Raw genomic sequence first — 19,876 nt, 5'->3', positions numbered from 1 at the left:
TAGATATATTTACTTTTTTTTGAATACAGGAAAAACAACTATGACATCACATGCGAGCTAAATAAGTGATATAAGATATATTTAGAATCTCTGCTACCAAGCATGCAAGAAAATTTTGTTTCCTGTTTCACAAAACGTCTCACCATGCACTGATTAAATACCACCTGTGTAATCACATTCAATCAATGAGTACTTTAATACCAGATTGTATATCTTTGATGCAGTGTAGAGAAACTGAGGAGTGGATTAATCTATTTCCATTGTTAGTATACTCACATGAACATCAAAACTTTCAAATATTTTATTAATAAAATAAGATTTCGAAGTAAAAGAAATTGATAAAAAATTTACTCAAGAATCGATGATTTTAACAATGTTTTAGACCTATATATAATCAGAGACTAGTCAAATTAATTCATGTGACCATGTGTGACAGTGTCCTACTCCTTAATTGTAGAAACATCAACAAAGTATATTTTGAAAACCAATCCAAATGCCGCTTTTATGAATATTTTCTTTTCCTGGATGTTCAAAAAGAGGTGGTCATTAAAGAATAACAAGCATGTCTCAGCATTGTTTTTTAACAGTTATCAAATTTACTATAAACTCACCTGAGTCAAAGGGTCAGGTGAGCTTTTCTTATTAAAATTTGTCTGTTGTCTGTAGTGTTTCCTCATAAACTTCTCAAATTTTCCTCTTCAACAGAACTTGACAAATTTCAACCAAACTTGGCTCAGAATATCCTTTGGTGAAAGGGATTAAAGTTTGTTCAAATAAATTAGGAACATGTCTCTTCCAAGGGGAGATAATCAAGAAAAGGCAAAATTGGCAAGGGATGGGGGGGGGGATTGTTCCAGGTCATTTTCAAAATTAATCTCCTCCTCAAGAACAGCCAGGTCAAAAAAGATGAAACTCTTGGGGCTAGGATTGGGCTACAATATGGGGTCAAATATTCGTTAGAATAAGGATGGAAAGAAAATTGGAAAGAATTTTTTGAAAAATTTTCCCCAATCTAATTAAAATTAAATCTTTGATCTGCTCCAACTAGATTGCTACACAAAGTAGCAATCTAGTTAGAGCTGATCAAAGATCTAATTTTAATTCGATTGAATTTTCCTCTAATAAACAGCAAAACCAATGTGACTCAGGTGAGCATATGACCCATGGGCCTATGTATATTTTTTTGTTTTATGGTTGGGTATTTGAAAAAAAAAATGTCTTTTCTAAAGATTGACTGGATTCATAAAACTTACAAGGTGATACATGTATTAAGAAATCATGAAGTACTCTCGGCATGCATGTTGTAACCTCAATTTTTTTTCTACATTACATCCTTATCTATTTCATTGCCTGATATCAAAGTAAAATCACATGTATTTAAACTGTCAAAAACAACATTTCTTAAAGTTTGAGATCTTTATACTCATAAATTTACACTCATGAATACATTCAACTATGTGCTATGGAAATGAATACTTTGTACTGCTACAAAAATGCATACACATTTCAGTATTAAAAAATATTAGTCAAACATGTTATACAATCTTAAGTTTTATATATGATATCATTGTAACAATGTAATGAAAACATGCAATTAAAATTAAAATATTTTTTTTAAAATAAATGTTTTTTTTACAATTTAAAAGGATCATTATCAAAATGTTCAATTTTAACAAGTGCATTCACAAGGTGAATATTTTTAAAAATACTTCCAGAGGACTAAATTCTTTGTTCATTTAATGCATCCAATTCATCGTATTTTAATACATGTATTTGCAAGATGAAAGTGTATTGTGGTACAAATCTGTCTGTAAATAGAATGAAAAGACCTTTTTATTTTTTATGTTTCTAGGAATAAATTTATTATTTTTTTTCAAATTTTGAAGACATTGAAATGCTGTCTGTGATGTTAATTGTCAAAACATATATAAGTAATGGGCTATCTCACTCATTCAAAAATAATCACCTTAAATACTTGACATGATACAACTTTTTTTAAGAAAAAAGGTGAGGCCCAGTTTTCTCTGCTTCTATCACTTACATTACAAAAATGACGCTCAAAAAATTGTGTTTATGATAGAATGATCTGAATGAAATGACGTGAAAAAGCATCTACAGGTACATTGGGTAAGAACAGTAAGATATTGATAATTTATTTCACTTTACAATTGTAACATAATAATTATGAATGCATGTTATTTGTTGTATTCTAGGCAGTCTTCAGAGAAAATGTTGCTCACATGATGAATTTATGAAATAGAATTACATACATAGGTATAAGGTATCAAAGAAGATCTATAGCGAATTTTTTGGGTCTGTGGTATGAAAACTTTGAGAACACAACTTTTTATGGCACTGCTTCTGTATAAAGTTGGTCATGACCCATTATGCTGTTCTGGTCCACTAGGTATAACTGTAACAGTAGGTATTAGGATTGTTTTCAAGGTGTGGTTCAACTGCTGGATTTCCTCATCCTGTTTTTCGTACATTTTTACTGCTTGGGTAAATCGAATAATACCTAAATAAAACACAATTATAACCACTTTTCAATCCATAATTTTCTACAGTGCTCCAAAGATCCCAATTTCAGAAACATACAAAAAAACCTCAGCAATTACCCTACATAAAATATAAGTACACTTACTGTAGAGTGTCTACTTGCAAATATTTTATTCTCACACTTATTTTTTACTATTACTAAATAAATGATCATATAGAACAATAACCAGAATTTGTGAAAATTTTGTCTTGCTTTTAAATACCAAACAACTATCTCTCAAAAAGAAGGTGTCGCAAAAATTAAGTGACTTACAGGATGTGACATATGTATGCATAAATAGTTTAAGGAACAACTGTATCGATTTAGATGAATACAAATAGATACTGTGTATTGAGCTTGTTTAAATGAAAACCTATACCTTCTCCATCTGCTGGGAAACCATATCTTTCTATAACGTCCATCTGAATGTTTGTGGCCACTGGGAATACAATTTGCATACATCGCAGCATATCATTCCCAGCAGCAACCTTTGCTTCTTCTAATCTCTGGAAGTTATCTCCCTCTTTGAAGGCATCTAAAATATCATTTAAGGCATCTGAAAAATTAAAAAATTCAAAGTCAATCAAATGATACCAGTATGAAAAATAAATACAATATGAAAATTTAGAATACCAAAGATGATTCTTTCCATGTTTCAAACTAAGAATGAAAATTAAATTCTTACAAGTAAAATATATTAAGATTTCAACTACTGTGGAGCATGGAATCATTGTTGATCATGGGGGACCAATCTTCATGGATTGGTCACCCTTAAGAATTTAAATCAACATGAACAATTATTTTCTGAAGAGAATAATAGTAAACATCCACTGTGTTTTCTCAGGGAGCATAAATGACTGCAATTCTTTGACGATTGTACTCCTTGTATTATGGAATTAGATACCTTGTGTTACTTTTAAACTACAATCAATGGAGGTAAATGTTATATTACAGAAACAAGTACCTATGATATGGGTCCCTATTTAACAGTGTTTAAAAAAAATAAAACTTCTTACATAAACAGCTGAAAAATGTATATTGTAAATTGTTCTCATATATGGGGACTCCAAAGATAAGAATGAATATTACACTAATGGTAAGTTAACAACAAAACTTTACAATGAACATGATGACTTCAACTTTTCTATCATCAACTTCCCTTACTTATGTAGCAATATACCCTTATCACCTACATACTGGGTTTATATCTCCCAGTTCATTCAATACACAAGAGCATGTGCCATGTATGAAAAATTTCTTTAAATGAGGCAAGCTATTGACAAACAAGTTGATGAAACAACAGTGTTCCAGCTAGGGTGAAATGGAGGGGTGCTGCGCCCTCTAATCAGTGCTCCCCTCTGCCCCCACAGGTGCCCTTGTGTCCCCTTTTAGTGCCCTGTATCATTCTGACTGTCCTTTTCCCTTATTAGAATAATTAGTCTGTTCTAAAGTAGATTACCTAGAGACAATCAGCAATTCACACCTCCTGCCAATTACAGTACCTATCTTGGTGTGGAGAAATAAATTGTAAATGTAGTTCTTGCAGACTCCAGACTTTTAAGCCTCATACCTGATGTCTCCCCCTTTGTAGCTTACTGTTTGTTGGTTTTAAGTTATGATTTTACTATATTAGTGCTATCTTAACCCCTCTTTTTTTTTTCTTTTTTTTTTCTTTCTTATATATGTGTGTGCATGATCTTTGTTATATATGTGTGTGTTTGTGTGCTTTCTTATGTTGTGTCTTTTATGTCCTTTTTATGTGTGTTTACCAGTGTCTTTAGTTCCATTCTTGTGTTTTATGTGCTTCTGTCTATGTCAAATTTAAGCATGTTTTCTCTTATATGTATATGTACATTTTATTTGTGCTAAATGTGTTTCTATGTTACTAGTCGGTAAAAGAGCCTTAAAGCTCATGTTTTTTGTTAAATGTATATATTCCGACTATAAATAAAATTTACTACTACTACTATGTACTATGCAGGTGCCTTTTTTTTCAATTACAGGTGATTAGGTAATTACTTTGATCACTTGACAGTCTGAATAGGGTGTAAAAGCTGAAATACTTTGAGAATGTCCAAGCTATCTGTTTTAATATAAAACAGGAGTCTTGTCTTATAGCTTTCTACAATTAAAATAACGAAAGTGAAAGTAGCATTAACATTGACCTTTAATATTAACTATAAATTGTTGACGTTTTTTCTGAAAAATGAAGGAATTTAATATCTAAATAGCATAGAAACAAGTATAAAATTTTTTCAATTATTTTTTCCTTAATTAGGATTTTTGACACTCTGAAAGGAATTTTAAAAGATTACAGATAATATGTAATTGTGTTCCATTTCAATGGAGAAGTTAAAAAATTAATTTAATTAATTATCTGCCACCAACCTGATCAATATGAAAAAACAAGCAATATAACCTACAAATACTGAATCTATTTAATATATTTGCCAGATACATGCATACTCATTTAGCTATAGTACATGTAGATCTACATGTACTGCAATAATATGAGACACCAGCTAGTTTATATGAATTATGGTGCTATTATTGAAAATAGGAATCAAGAATAGAAGATGATTTAAAAAGAGAAAGAAAAGTAACATTTATCCTAAGATGATCTTTAAAATTCTTTTTTATATGTTTACATACCAGCTATAAATTAGTATGTGTTTATGTATCTTTCAAATCAATAAGGTTAAATAAATTAATAATATTTGAAGGAGTTCAGTAACAAGGTAAAATAAATTAATAATATTTGTAGGAGTTTATTATTATGAGGGTGAAGTAATGAGATACGACTATGTTACAAAAACTCTCAACAACGGTATGTCGCAAAAAGCGGTAAGTCGCAAAAAGTGCCCTTCTCTTGCACCCCTCCATTTTCAGATCCTAGCTGGAACACTGAACAAGGATATCAACAGTTTCATTTTAAGTCATCATTTTGCAAGGTCTGGTCAATACAATGACCTTGTCAGTAAATACAATCTATCATTAAGTCGAATGCTGACTGATGTTTTTTCATACTGACTGTTCGGTCATTATTTAAACACTGAATTGTCCATGGATTTTTCTGTTTGACCGATCATGACAATGAGCACATGGCGGGTGTGACCAGTTGACAGGGGATGCTTATTCCTCCATGGCATCTGATCTCACCTCTGATGTTCTTTAACAGGTCGAGGAATCTACCATACATGGACATTGTCGTCATTGCGCACAGAGGTGCTTACAGCGAGCAATCGTCCAATCCAATGAATGAGCCGAAAAGCATGATGGTCTACTACATGTTTATATTTTACTACAAACATGTGGGTCAGGCAAATTTAGGAAGCGATTTCAAATGATTGCAGGAAAGTCAACTAATAATTATTTTTAATGTTTTTGTGAAAAACTAGAAGAATAGGTTCTATTTAAGATTTTCCATGCTCACATTAACTAACAAACTTTAAGTCAATTTTAAATAGATGTTGAAATACGGCTCACAAAGTCTTCACAAGTAAATAAGAACCCAGTTTTTATAACTTGATATTCGTAAATTTGCCATGCTACTGGTGTTATTCCTTGTTACTTTGTTATTTGTTTACTAGAAATTAAAAGTTAATGCAGTTATAAAAAACGTAAGTCTATTACTGTACGGTATTTTAATTCTCAAGTACATTGATCATAGAACGTCTATTGAGTAGCATATATATCTAAGTTGTATACGTAGTAAACAATGACAATACGTGAGTACACCTCATTATCGATTTGTTTTGGATCAGGGAATAGTCACGTGAAATTCATACTGACTGATAGTACAGCTGCCAGGCTATTGTCAACAAATGGACTTACACAATGGAGTGAGAAAACCCAAATTTTACCGTTGTGAAACATTTGTATGTAAATGTGAGCATGGACCAAGTAGATAATGATGTACATATTATATTAAGTGTGTAAAATGCTTGGAAAAATGCATCATGTCTTTCCGAGAGCGATTTCAAAAACTGGCCTTTTCGAAACGTACATGTAGTATTTTTGTAGTAACCCATAATGCAACTCATTTAGCTGATTGGTCAGTTTGCAAGTCACGTTGGGTGCCTCATTTATCATGTAAATTTATTCTGACGTCACAGAAAATAGTTTCCTCGACCTGTTTAAGGTATTCAATGTATAATGAAGGGATTTTGAACAATTTTGAATCATTTTAAACTAGTTAAAAATGCATTGCTAGATAACGACGAAAGTGAAATGAACCAAATTCACATGACTGATAACATATAAGAAACTGGTCATTTTGCACTTTAAAAGTTTTTGAAGAGTTATCTGCCCTTGATGCAAAGAAGAAAATTTTAATTTCGTCAAAATATCTGCAGTAATTGATTAATTTTATTTCATATTTTAATAAAGAGAGAGAGTGCATGCATATTTTCACCAAGAGCTTTTTATGAAATTCAAATTACTTTTTATAATATCTTAATAACACATGCATTGTCCATAGACTTCAATGTAAAATTCAAGGTGCAATTAATTTGACAGTAATCAAATTTTCGTAATTTTCTTTGGTGGAGTATTTTTATTTCATAACACCTTCAAAATGATACCATAATTACAAATATCGGACCATTCATTTATTAGATACAAAATATGGTCGTTATACATTGAATACCTTAAAGGTCCTTACTTGCTCTGCTCCCGATTTGTATAGTTTAAATGGACTTTTGAGTTTGATTACTGTTCGTTATCTCCATATTTCACTGTACTGATGTCCACATTCGTATCAAACTCTAAACTGAGATCATATGGGTTACACCAAAGGACTACATTTTAGAAAATAAAATCCACATACTTCTACAATCCTGTAATGAAAAATGTTGTATGGGGGCTGCCATCTTGCAATGAAAATGATATCTCAGACATTAATGTTTCGGAAGAACGAAACTTTTTTTGTCGTAAATGTGAACAAATTTCCTGAAATGTCAAAAGTATTAAAAAATATATATTTCACACAAAATGAAGTTGTTTTTTCACACAGGTCTATTCAGAATGAAGTACTCAATATGTATCAACGTACAATTTACCCATCAATTATCCGGAAGTCATCATCAAGCATGCCTTCGATTGACGAGTACGATTTTTTTGTTAATTTTATACCAAAACTCCATAATTATGCTCTTTTGCCATTTGTAAACATTTTGATAAGAATATATTTTTTTCTAAATTTCAGTAAGCCAATAAGTTGGGCAGAACAGGTGGAGCAAGTGGAAGATGGTAAGATACCATATTGAGCGGTTTTCAATTTTATGTAGCATTTGCATACTAATTATTTATATCAGGTTTAATGTGTGATTTCCTAATTTGAATACAATGATTAAAGAGTGGAATCCCCTCATAAAATTTCAAGCCCTTTAAATGACCCCCCCCCAAGAAACCCTTTCCCCTGCAGGGTTCGACACTAACATTTTTTGGCTTTAGTCCGGCCGGACTAGTCCTTCTTTACTTTTTACTAGTACTTTTTACTAGTTAAAAATAAACTTTTCAATGTACTTTTTATACTTTTTTGAAATAAACAAAGCATTTACATGAAATGTTTTATTCCAAGATTCGTTGAAATCTCGTGATCAGGAACTACAATCTTATTCCCGATCTCCTTGGTTTTTCTCTATACATTGCATTCAAATCTCTGACAAATGTCTTATGTGTCATACTAAATCATGATCGCTATGATGTTTAATTTCATACCAATCAGTCCTAAAATTAAGCGCTGAATTGACTCGGTATTACCTAACTTCCCACCAAGAAGCTAGATAGCAAAAAAATACCTTCGGGGTTTTCCAGTGAAAGTTGTCGAGCATCGAATTTTTCCTAGAATTTTTAGTCCATTCGGACTAATTAACCACAGATTTTATTAGTCCAAATGAAAATGTATTAGTTTGAGACTAACGGAATAACTTTATATAATGTCGAACCCTGCCCCAGGGAATATTTCCCTTCATGAGCTCTATGTTGCTGTAGTATGAGTCACAGGTTTTGACACAATCTAAGGAAGAAATGGTACATAGTAATTAGTATTATAGGGGAGAACAGCCCTTACAAGCTGCAATTAATTTCTCAGTGGACACAGAGACATTAATATTAATTTTTTTTATTTATTTTTGTATAATTTTTCAAGTTTTAAAAGTATAAATTGATTATGAGAAGCAAACGAGGCAAACTAAAGTGGTCAGTGATCAGAAGTTGGTGAAATCTTGGAGATTTGGGTCATCTGTTTTGAATATATATTTTATCAACAATTTGTCAATGGAATTGGACACAAATTCCAAAAACTTAGGTAGTCCTCTTTGTATATTTCTGATTGTGGACATGAATGAAAAGGTTGTACTTCGTTGCCCTTGATATTTTAAAGATTTGTCTGATTTAAACAATGCAAGATTTGGAAAAAAATCAACAATGGGGCACACAAGACATCATGAGATTTTGAACATTCACAAATCTCTGTTATTTATGCCTTTGGTGGCTCGCTTCAAACTATCAAAACTTAAGTATTTAATTAGTAAATCAATTAAAAGTTTTCTCGGTTGAAGGGCAGAAAGTTGGTGGGTTAACAATATTGTCCTAATTCTCAGAAGTTGGTTTAATTTTTTTTTTTAAGTTTGAAGTCGGTTAAAAAGGATTTATATATGTCAAACAGGGAAAACATTCTGCTTGCAGTTGTCATTTTATATTATATAAATGTCACAGTTAATTCAAAATTTAAGTCTGGTATGATTATTGATGAATTATTATTAAATTATTGATCACTCTGTATAGGAGTCCTGCCACCATCTTCAGAGCAGTATGATGAAGAGAAAGGCATAAAAGTAATCACAGAATTCAAGTACAATGAAGATGGCAAAATGGTTAAGGTAAGTCTGATACATGTATATCATTTACTTTGCCTCTGATGGCATGAAGATACAAATTTAAAGTCTGTTTTGTTGTTGTTGTTTTTTTTTTTGGTTTAATTGTTTAAGCAGAATTTTTCACTGGTATTATTTAGTGTGGTTGTATTAAATGTACTTGTTTAAATTGTTTTCTTGATCCTCTTTTAGATTCTTAAAACATACAAAGTTGAAAAGCGAAAGGTACCTAAAAGCATTGCAAAGAGAAAGGTAATTTTTGCATATATTATATTTGTAAACAAACTTCATTAAATGGTCATACAGTCTCAAATTGTAAAATTTATGTTGCATGAAAAATATTTGAGCATGGCTTAATTGAGCAAATTCAGAGGTTAAGCAACTTTTGTGTTACAGACCTGGAGGAAATTTGGGGCAGCAGAGAGAGACCCCCCAGGACCAAATCCAGCCAACACCATTGTACAAGTAGAGGAGATTAACATGCAATTTGTTCATAACAAGGAGGTTAGTAAATGGAGATTTCCGTTGTCCAGCAGTGCATAACCTGATACTTGGCAGTTACCCTGTCCAGCTTAAGCTGATACTTGGCAGTTACCCTGCCCAGCTTAACCTGATACTTGACATTGTTAGCATAGTATTTTTAGGTAACATTTCCCTTGTCCAGCATAACTTGGAACTTGGCAGTGTCAGCATAGTATGTTTAGGTCACATGAATTTAAGGCCCTGCATCAAGATGCAAGAGCTATTTAGTAATCACTAGGTCTGTCTATCTTATCTGTCTGTCAACACTTTTATTTGATGTGATAACTTAAGTATCTTTGAATCTTCACTTAATAATGCTACAAAGCCTTGAAACAATACATACGTGTGATTCATAAATCAAGTAAAGTCGGGGGGGGGGGGGGGGGGGGGTCCTCAGGCATCCATGGGAATGACAAAATATGCACATTCAAATTTTTTAAATAACATTTTAGACAGAATGGGATTGGGATTTTTTTTCGCACATAATGTAGTTGAGAGAAATATCCTCCAAAAAGAGTAAAGCTTTATAAAAGAGTACTGGTAGGCAGTAGATATGTTGCAGATAATATTTAAAAAATAGTTTTGTGACACCCAGGTAACTTTTGGGGCTCTTGAACCTGGGAATAACTAATTGATACATGTACATGTGATTAATGACTGAAAAATTAATTGTATGACTTCAGATATTAGGCAAACATGTGCTTGGTAGTATTTTTTGTTTTATATTTTTATTGTTTCCTCTTTCCAGGAGACAGTGGAACAAGAAGAGGACCCATTACTGAAGTTGAAAAGTCAGAAATTGGTCTCCTGTCGTATCTGTAAAGGTGATCACTGGACCACAAAATGTCCTTACAAGGATACACTTGGACCTCTTCAGGTAGTGCTTGTGTGTTTGTCACTATAGTGTTTTTAAAGTTTAGTGAACCTTGATGCAGTACTAAAATAAAAAGGAAAATGAAAGTAAAGGAAAAAATATGTAATTTTCCAGTTTTTGTGAAATGTTTAGTTCTTTTATTCTTCTTATATCTCTTTCTTTGGTTTATTCTGTCCCTCAGGAGAAGCTTCAGGATGGAGAAAAGCCACCAGTGGGGGATCCACAGGGAGGGCCAGTACCAAGCCAAGCACCTGCTGCAGCGGCTCCCAAAACATCAGGAAAATATGTTCCTCCAAGTCTGAGAGATGGAGGCGGTAAAAGACCAGGGGAAACGATGGCCTCAAAAAGGGGTAAGCTACATATATTTGCTAGTCCATATCTGTAAAACTATAAAGACTCTTGGTTTATTCAGGTATGTCTGTCTACTCATTTGTCTAAAATATAATTTTTCTCAACTGAGCCAGGCTCGATTCAGCTAATGCCATTGTTGTCATTTGCAATTATCTTTGTCACAGAGTCAGAGTGTTCTTAGGACAGGGGCTTTGATTTGTACTAAAAAAGATATAAACATTTTAGAAACCCAGACTTCTTCATAGCTGCCCTTATGATTTTGGCAAAAGTTTTACAGTATGAGCATGTAAAATATGCCTTCTTTGTTCATTTTTGCGATTTTTATTTTGCTCTATCAAAAGTTTGAAATTACCGAATTTTCATAGCTGTCCGTCTCCCTTTTTAGCTCACCTGAGCCAAAGGCTCAAGTGAGCTTTTTTGATCGAAATTTGTCCGTTGTCTGTCGTTGTTGTTGTCATTGTCATAAACTTTTCACATTTTCATCTTCTTCTCAAGAACTACTGGGCCAATTTCAACCAAACTTGCCACAAAGTATCCTTGGGTAAATGAAGGGCCACACTTTCTTCGAAGGGGAGATAATTAAGATTTCATGAAAAATTAATGGCATCATTTAAAAATCTTAAGAACCACTGTGCTTGAAAATATGAAACTTAAGTTGAATCATTGTGAGGTAGTGTAGATTCAAATTTGTTCAAATCATGACCCCTGTGCAGGGATAGACATTAACTTTCATATTCACCTGCCTTTCGGGCAAGTGATCTCAAACTTTGACTTGTCCAAATGCAAAACTTGGTTGCCCAAAATTAGGAAAGAAGAAAATTATGCTAAGAAAAAAATGTGATCAAAAAACACTTATAATATGCGTTTGTAATTAAATGTATACCACTGTCCTTGTCAATTTAACCTCTTAACACACACTGCCATGCAGCAATAATTCTCCGTTTCCTTTTAATAAAAATCACATTCTTAAAAATTATTTTCGGTAGGATCTTTTTGTGAATTGTAATTTTCAGAGATATCTGTGAAGCAACGCTAAAAGAAGATAGTTGCCACGAAACGTATATTTGATCAGGATATATCATATGTTACTTATTTGTAAGTGAATAAATAATATAAATAAGTACGAAGTAGGTAACAAAGTTGTTGGAGGTTCTAGCGTATTTTACCACGAAAGAAAACAGAAAACTGAACCCGATTTTTAAATGAACGGTATAATCTAGAAACGCTATCAAGGCATTCCGAATGATGTCAGTCAGGTACCTGGCGGAAATCAAATGTTCAATGTATTGTCTATTTACAAATTAATGAAAACTAAATGATATATACATTTGTATGAAAAAAAAATCACTTGCCCGATAGGGCAAGTACTTGGACAGTTTCACTTGCCCGAACTGAGAATTTACTTGTCCCGGGCAATCGGACAACCGTTAACGTCGATCCCTGCTGTGGGTAGGGTGGGGCCAGAATGGGGGGTCAAATTTTTACATTGAAATACATAGGAAAAATTCTTTAAAAATCTTCTTCTCAAGAACAGCAAAGCCATGATAGGTCATATTTATTTGGAAGCACCCTCAGGTAGTGTAGATTCGAGTTTGTTCACATCATGACCCCTGGGGATAGGGTGGGGCCACAATGGGTGATCAAAGTTTTACATAGGAATATATTATAAGGGAAAGGCTTTAAAAATCTTCTTCTCAAGAACAGCAAAGCCATGATTGGTCATATTTATATGGAAGCATCCTCAGTAGTGTAAATTCAAGTTTGTTTAAATCATGACCTGGGGGAAGGGGTGTTGGGGGGGGGGGGGGGCACAATGGGTGATCAAAGTTTTACATAGGAATACATAGGTTGATTGTATGTTGTTTTACATCCCATTCGAGAATATTTCACTCATATAGAGACGTCACCATATACCAGTGAAGGGCTTCAAATTTTGACCTTTACTCGGCACTTATGGCCATTGAGCAGTGAGGGATCTTTATCGTGCCAACGCCTGCTGTGACACGGGACCTCGGTTTTTAAAGTCTCATTTGAAGGACCTGCAACTTTCACTCCAAAGTGCCGAGCGCATGGCAAAGGAACAGTTGCTACCCATTTTTTATCAACTTAGGTCAGTCGCAGCCAAGATTCGAACTCATGACCTCCCGATCACAGAGCGAGCGCTCTACCAACTGAGCTACCATGAATGGTGGAATACATAGGAAAAATCTGTAAAAATCTTCTCGAGAACAGCAAAGCTGTGATTGGTCATATTTATACTTTCCAATACTGAACTGAATAATTTTCTGCTTTTTCCTAGCCAAAGAGCTCAGGTGAGCGATGTGGCCCCTGGGCCTCTTGTTAACTCACCTGAGCCAAGGCTTAAGTGAGCTTTTGTGATCAAAGGGTGTCCAGCATCTGTCATGTGTTGTCTGTCAACTTTTCACATTTTTGACTTCTTCTCCAGAACCACTTGGCCAATTTCAACCAAACTTAACCACAAAGCGTCCTTGGGTGAAGGGAATTCAAATTTGTTCAAATGAAGGGTCACACCCTTTTTCAAGGGGAGATAATTAAGAAATGTGAAAGCTTGATTATATAATGTAGATTCAAGTTTGCTTAAATCATGACCTCCTGGAGGTAGGGTTCTTACTACTTAAATGTTAAAATCGCTAAAATTGCTAGTCACTAAATTAACCCATAATATCTAGGTATCTCCAGCTGGCCTCCTAACGATTTTTGCTTTCATGAAGTTGGCAGCTCTGCTTTTTCTCAAAAGCAGTGAAATTTTTATCAAACTTTATTTAATTGAATTAAATCAGTGCAACACTTCTAGGGCAAGGACAATGATTTCATCATCACTTCATATTGGATCAGAAATTTTATTAAAACTTCAAAGTAATAACTCTTAGAACCCAAGATTATTAAATCTTGTCAGTTGTTTCATGCTGCCACAGAAGAATGTAGAAATTAGGTCTAAAATCATTTTAGATCGAGTTTATTTGCATTTCAAAGAACTTTATAACACTGTATGATTTGATGAGTTCAAGATGGAACTTGACACACTGTATTCTTGTTAATTTTTATCATGGCTACTGCCTTTTGCAGACATAAATTCAGCAAACATTTTTACTTATGATTATATGTAGTTGTATAGTAATAGTATAGTAAAATATATAAATTCCAATGTTCATCCTATAATTTATCAAAATAAATTTGAAGGAAAAATTAAAAAAAAAAATTTAAATTGATGTGAAATGTGTACATTTTGATTCCTTCTTTTTAATAATTTTTTTAAGAAGGAAAAAAAAATGTTTATACTTAGTCTAGATAATATTCAGTTAATCTGAGAGCATATGAATGAATAAGGTTGTTTATTATATAAATGTAAAATAGAAAACTAGTTTTTACATGTAATTATTCATGAATTGCAAAACTTTTTTTCCATCACAGGTGCAACAGGTACATCTTTAATTTTTTTTAATAATTGTCTTTTTCTGACTTTATATCTTACTGTTTCAAATTTATTCAAATACAATATCCAGCATGCATTTAAGGGTGTGAAATAAAAACAGTTCAATTTGATATAGACAAAGAAATGCGGATAAAATCCTCATGTGGGTCTAAATTTTACTTCATAAACATGATAACTGGTATAGATTCCTTGGGGTATCATTTAATGAAAGCATGTACAAGTGCACAAGTACATGTGCATACAGTATTATTTCCAAATAAGTTGACCACTTTTATGCTATTTATTTGGTGTTTAAGAGTGTTTCGTTTAAGTTTTACAATATCTTGGATTTTTGTATGTTAGCTAATCACATCTTGTTCAAAAGTGTAACAGTTATTATGATTACTTGTACATGGTAAAAATAATTGTAAAGTAACTTATTACATTGCAAAATATTTTATTTCAAATGTAATGAGAAGCATTAAAATTAATTGTAAATTTTTCAATTCATTTCAAAGTCTTTGACCACATGTGTTTTAATTTTTGTTTTCCTTTTGTAGATGAGTCTGCCACTATTCGAGTTACAAATCTGTCAGAGGACACCAGAGAGTCAGATTTACAGGAACTCTTCAGACCATTTGGACCTATCCAGAGAATTTACTTGGCTAAAGACAAAAACACAGGCCAGTCCAAGGTATCAGTTTTTGTGCATGTATAGAGCAACCACTGATAAAAGGTGTAACAATTTAAATAATTAATTGAACACAGGACTAGGTGCATTGAGGCTGGTTAAAAAATGTATAGTTGTGTGGAATGAATAATTTCTGCATTTTATTTTAATGCAAGTTTGCAATTCATTTGAGTGTGAATTAAGCAAAATGTTCTGTTGCACTCAAGAACACGACTGTCTTTAATTTTTGCTTTATTATATGGTTCAGAATGCTATGTTTAATTTTTGTTTAATTTTTATTTCTTTTTTCCAGGGATTTGCTTTTATTAACTTCCACAGAAGAGAAGATGCTGCCCGGGCTATAGCTGGTGTGTCAGGCTTTGGCTATGATCACCTCATCCTTAACGTTGAGTGGGCCAAGTAAGTTCTACAGACTGGGTCTATTTAATGCAGGGATTTTTACCTTATAGGAAAAAATAATGTTTAAAAATCTGCTGAAAAAAAATCTGTCCTTAGGTAGAGTAGATTCCAGTTTGTTACAATCATGACCTTAGGGGTTGGATGGGGCCACAAAAAAGGATCAAAGTGTTACATGGGAATAATTTGGAAAAACATCTTTTCAATTAGAACAAGAACATGTTTAGTGATATTAATATGCAAGCATCCTCAGAAAGTGTAGATTCAAGTTTGTTAAAGTCCTGGTCCCAGAGGATAGGGTGGGGCATAAAAGAGGATCAAAGTTTATATAGGGGGAAAAAACTTTTGAAATCATTTTTCAAAATGAGCATGGCTATGATTAGTCATTCATGTATAAATATCAATGCATTCTATAAAGGTCATGTAGATTCATGTCCCTGGGGATAGGGTGAAGTAACAAGAAAGCAAAATTTATTTAATGAGGATCTTTTAAAATCTTCTTCTCAAGAACAGCATGTTCATAATAGTGATACTGATATGCAAGCATCCTCTGGTTGTGTAGATTCAAGTTTGTTCAAATCATGTGCCTGTAGGTGGGTGTGTCATATGCTCAGTTCTGAAGAACAGCAAAGCGAAGGTGACTCAAACTAGCTTTGTGGCCCATGGGCCACTTGTATATTAATGAGACAGAATTAGTAAAAATATCCTGGAGTTTTCACACACCTGTGTCTCTGTGATCTTGTGTGTAGTAAAGGCCAGGTACAACAAATCTGGATTCATTCTTTCTCCCTGTTTTTACGTGTTTCACTGTATACAGAAAATGTGTCCAGATACACAACTATTTGCAGATTAAGCATCACTTCAAGCATTAATTCAGGAAGATTTTAACTATATGTAACTAGTGATAAATATAAGTCATTTATTTCTGAAGCATAAGATTAACACTTGTTAATTAGCTCACCTCGACGAAGTCGAGATGAGCTTATGCTATACCCCCGGCGTCGGCGTTAGCGTCGGCGTCCCAGGTTAAAGTTTTAGGAGTAAGTCCCATTCCCAAGTAACTATAAGCCCTACCTGGACCAAACTTACATGGATGATGCATCTAGGGATGGACATGGCCACACTTGCTTCGGATGCTGGATCTGACCTAGATTTTCCAGATGAGTGACCAGGTTAAAGTTTTAGGAGCAGGTCCATTCCTAAGTAACTATAAGCCCTACCTGGATCAAACTTGCATGGATGATGCATCTAGGGATGGACACTACCAAACTTGCTTCGGATGCTGGATCTGACCTAGATTTTCCAGATGAGTGACCAGGTTAAAGTTTTAGGAGCAGATCCATTCCCAAGTACCTATAAGTCCTACCTGGACCAAACTTGCATGGATGATGCATCTAGGGTTGGACACTACCACACTTGCTTCGGATGCTGGATCTGACCTAGATTTTCCAGATGAGTGACCAGGTTAAAGTTTTAGGAGCAGGTCCATTCCCAAGTACCTATAAGCCGTACCTTGACCAAACTTGCATGGATGATGCATCTAGAGATGGACATGGCCACACTTGCTTCGGATGCTGGATCTGACCTAGATTTTCCAGATGAGTGACCAGGTTAAAGTTTTAGGAGCAGGTCTATTCCAAAGTAACTATAAGTCCTACCTGGACCAAACTTGCATGGATGATGCATCTAGGGTTGGACACTACCACACTTGCTTCGGATGCTGGATCTGACCTAGATTTTCCAGATGAGTGACCAGGTTAAAGTTTTAGGAGTAGGTCCATTCCCAAGTACCTATAAGCCCTACCTGGACCAAACTTGCATGGATGATGCATCTAGGGATGGACATGGCCACACTTGCTTTGGATGCTGGATCTGACCTAGATTTTCCAGATGAGTGACCAGGTTAAAGTTTTAGGAGCAGGTCCATTCCCAAGTAACTATAAGCCCTACCTGGACCAAACTTGTATGGATGATGCATCTAGAGATGGACACTACCACACTTGCTTCGGATGCTGGATCTGACCTATATTTTCCAGATGAGTGACCAGGTTAAAGTTTTAGGAGCAGGTCCATTCCCAAGTAACTATAAGTCCTACCCGGACCAAACTTGCATGGATGATGCATCCAGGGATGGACACTACCACACTTGCTTCGGATGCTGGATCTGACCTAGATTTTCCACATGTGAGACCAGGTTTAGATTTAGGAGTAGTCTCATTCCCAAGTAACTATAAGCCCTACCTGGACCAAACTTTCATGGATGATGCATCTAGGGATGTACACTAACCAACCTGCTTTGAATGCTGGATCTGACCTAGATTTTCCACATGAGTGAATTTTAGCCATATTTTAACCAAATTAGCATGGATGATGTATCTAGGGATGGACACTTCCAGACTTGCCTTGGATTCTGAATCTGACATACATTTTCCAGATGAGTGACCAGGGTAATATTTTTGAAGTAGCTATATAATATTATGGCCTGTTATGATTAAACTTGCATAGATGGTGCATCTAAGGATGAAAACTTCCAGACTTGCTTTGGATGTTGGAACTGACCAAAATTTTCTTGATTACTAAACAGGTCAAAAGTTTTTTGAGCAGGTCTATAATTAAATCAAACTTGCATGGATATTGATCTTGGGATGTACCCTAACTAGAAAAAAAATATGTGAAATTTGCCTTACATGTAGATAACATTCGTCGAGGTGAGCTTCGTAATCTTTGATTACCTATGTTTTTCTGTTTGTAGACCCTCCGGCACCAACTAATTTGCAAAAGATCCTATTTAATGTGAAGTTCCTGATTGCCATATCGATTGGAAACTAATTATCTGGATTAATTGAAATTCTGAAGATTCAAAATAATAATAATAATAAAAAAAACTTTCATTTAACGATCTTTTTGTTTATTTCTTTGGAAGGCCAGAAGCCAGTAGAAAAAAGCACACAAATAACAACACCTAGTGCGCTATGAATACCTAGTAGTTCTTGATGCCAAATACCTTAGAATAAAAAGATGATACGGCAGTACACGCGCACGGTGTTGGTACAGTGTATTATCTGACTCTTATATGTCGTAAACTGGCGTTTTCAGGGTGATATTTGCTAGAAATTTAAAATATTAATTGTCGTATCTGCAGCACAGGTACTTGTGGACAGGACCCCCCCTCCGACTTTACACAGATTGTTGTTTGCGCAACAATATACATGAAAATATTCACTTCCAATCGTCTAAATTGTATCAAATTTTGGGGATACAGTAATATGCATGCATTCTCTGTAATGTTGAAAATTTGACGCCATTTTATCAATTTTACGAGTTTGGGCTGAATCTATATTGTGTTTTGATCAAACTCTAACATCAATATTTATCGTTTCCTGAAATTGGCATTTAATACTCAAAATGAGGATTGTGTACCGGAAAAAATTGCCAGACAAAGGTGAATTTTATTGAATAATTTTACAGAACATACATTTTTAAAATTATTTTGATATACATGTGTATATCATGCTTAGTATTACTGTACCAATGTTAATATTACGAAATATTTGCTTAGTGTAGCCAATTTTGTTATGCATGTTCGAGTTACTTTACATGTCTCATTTAAATATCCAAAATACCAGTATATAAATTAATGTCATGTATATACTAATCAGTACTATAGTGTGGAAGAAAATTTCATATTGAGTGAAATTCTTTTTTTAAGTAATGGTGTAATAAAATAAAAGGCATGTAGCCATTTTGTCACCCGTTCGAAAAACGTAACACACATAAAAAAATGATGCCAAGTACGTATTCCGAGAGCTTTATGCTTTTTTCATGTTCCATAGTATTCATGATAACAGCCAAAATGCAGCGTTCCTCTGGGACTGAATGAAATAAAAGTTCAATCAAGGCACATATATAAGGCTATTTCTCTCTCTCTCTCTCTATAGTTTAGCGTCCACCTAATGTCCTTTAACCTATTCACAAACAAAAAGCAAGCACTTTACACCGTGCAGTTGTCATAAAAGACTTCATTCAAATGTTTTGATTTCATACCTCTATTCTTCTCGTATAGAAAGATATACATTGCATTCCTTTGCAAAGCCAAGGTAGTAAATGCTAAGTATGAAATGCCAAGGACATTAAAGGAGACTGCACTTAAGCCAAGGGCATGCGAAAATTGCGACAAAATAAACTTTCCAAA

General features: G+C 33.9%; 2 protein-coding genes across 2 annotated transcripts; one reads left to right on the top strand and one right to left on the bottom strand.

Annotated features, from left to right (window-relative positions):
• Nucleotides 1–1,585: 1,585 nt before the first annotated feature.
• LOC133197299 (protein C10-like) lies at nt 1,586–7,424 on the bottom strand. The gene is made up of 3 exons (XM_061333260.1): nt 7,368–7,424; nt 2,919–3,095; nt 1,586–2,518 (listed from the first exon to the last, which is right to left on the bottom strand). Exons 1-3 carry the CDS (start codon nt 7,408–7,410, stop codon nt 2,376–2,378), a joined length of 363 nt encoding a protein of 120 aa, XP_061189244.1. The 5' UTR covers nt 7,411–7,424; the 3' UTR covers nt 1,586–2,375.
• A 168-nt stretch (nt 7,425–7,592) lies between these two features.
• Nucleotides 7,593–18,578, top strand: LOC133197297 (eukaryotic translation initiation factor 3 subunit G-like). Its single transcript, XM_061333257.1, has 10 exons — nt 7,593–7,646; nt 7,746–7,789; nt 9,329–9,423; nt 9,610–9,669; nt 9,814–9,921; nt 10,688–10,816; nt 10,995–11,163; nt 15,158–15,291; nt 15,581–15,687; nt 18,437–18,578. Exons 1-10 carry the CDS (start codon nt 7,630–7,632, stop codon nt 18,453–18,455), a joined length of 882 nt encoding a protein of 293 aa, XP_061189241.1. The 5' UTR covers nt 7,593–7,629; the 3' UTR covers nt 18,456–18,578.
• The last annotated feature ends 1,298 nt before the right edge of the window (nt 18,579–19,876 follow it).

This window comes from Saccostrea echinata, unplaced genomic scaffold (assembly GCF_033153115.1).
Source record: "Saccostrea echinata isolate AGI-Se365-2 ecotype Australia unplaced genomic scaffold, CSIRO_AGI_Sech_v1 ptg000030l, whole genome shotgun sequence".
In the NCBI taxonomy this organism is placed as follows: domain Eukaryota; kingdom Metazoa; phylum Mollusca; class Bivalvia; order Ostreida; family Ostreidae; genus Saccostrea; species Saccostrea echinata.
Note: the sequence above shows the minus strand (reverse complement) of the source record. Positions and strands in the feature narration are given on the sequence as shown.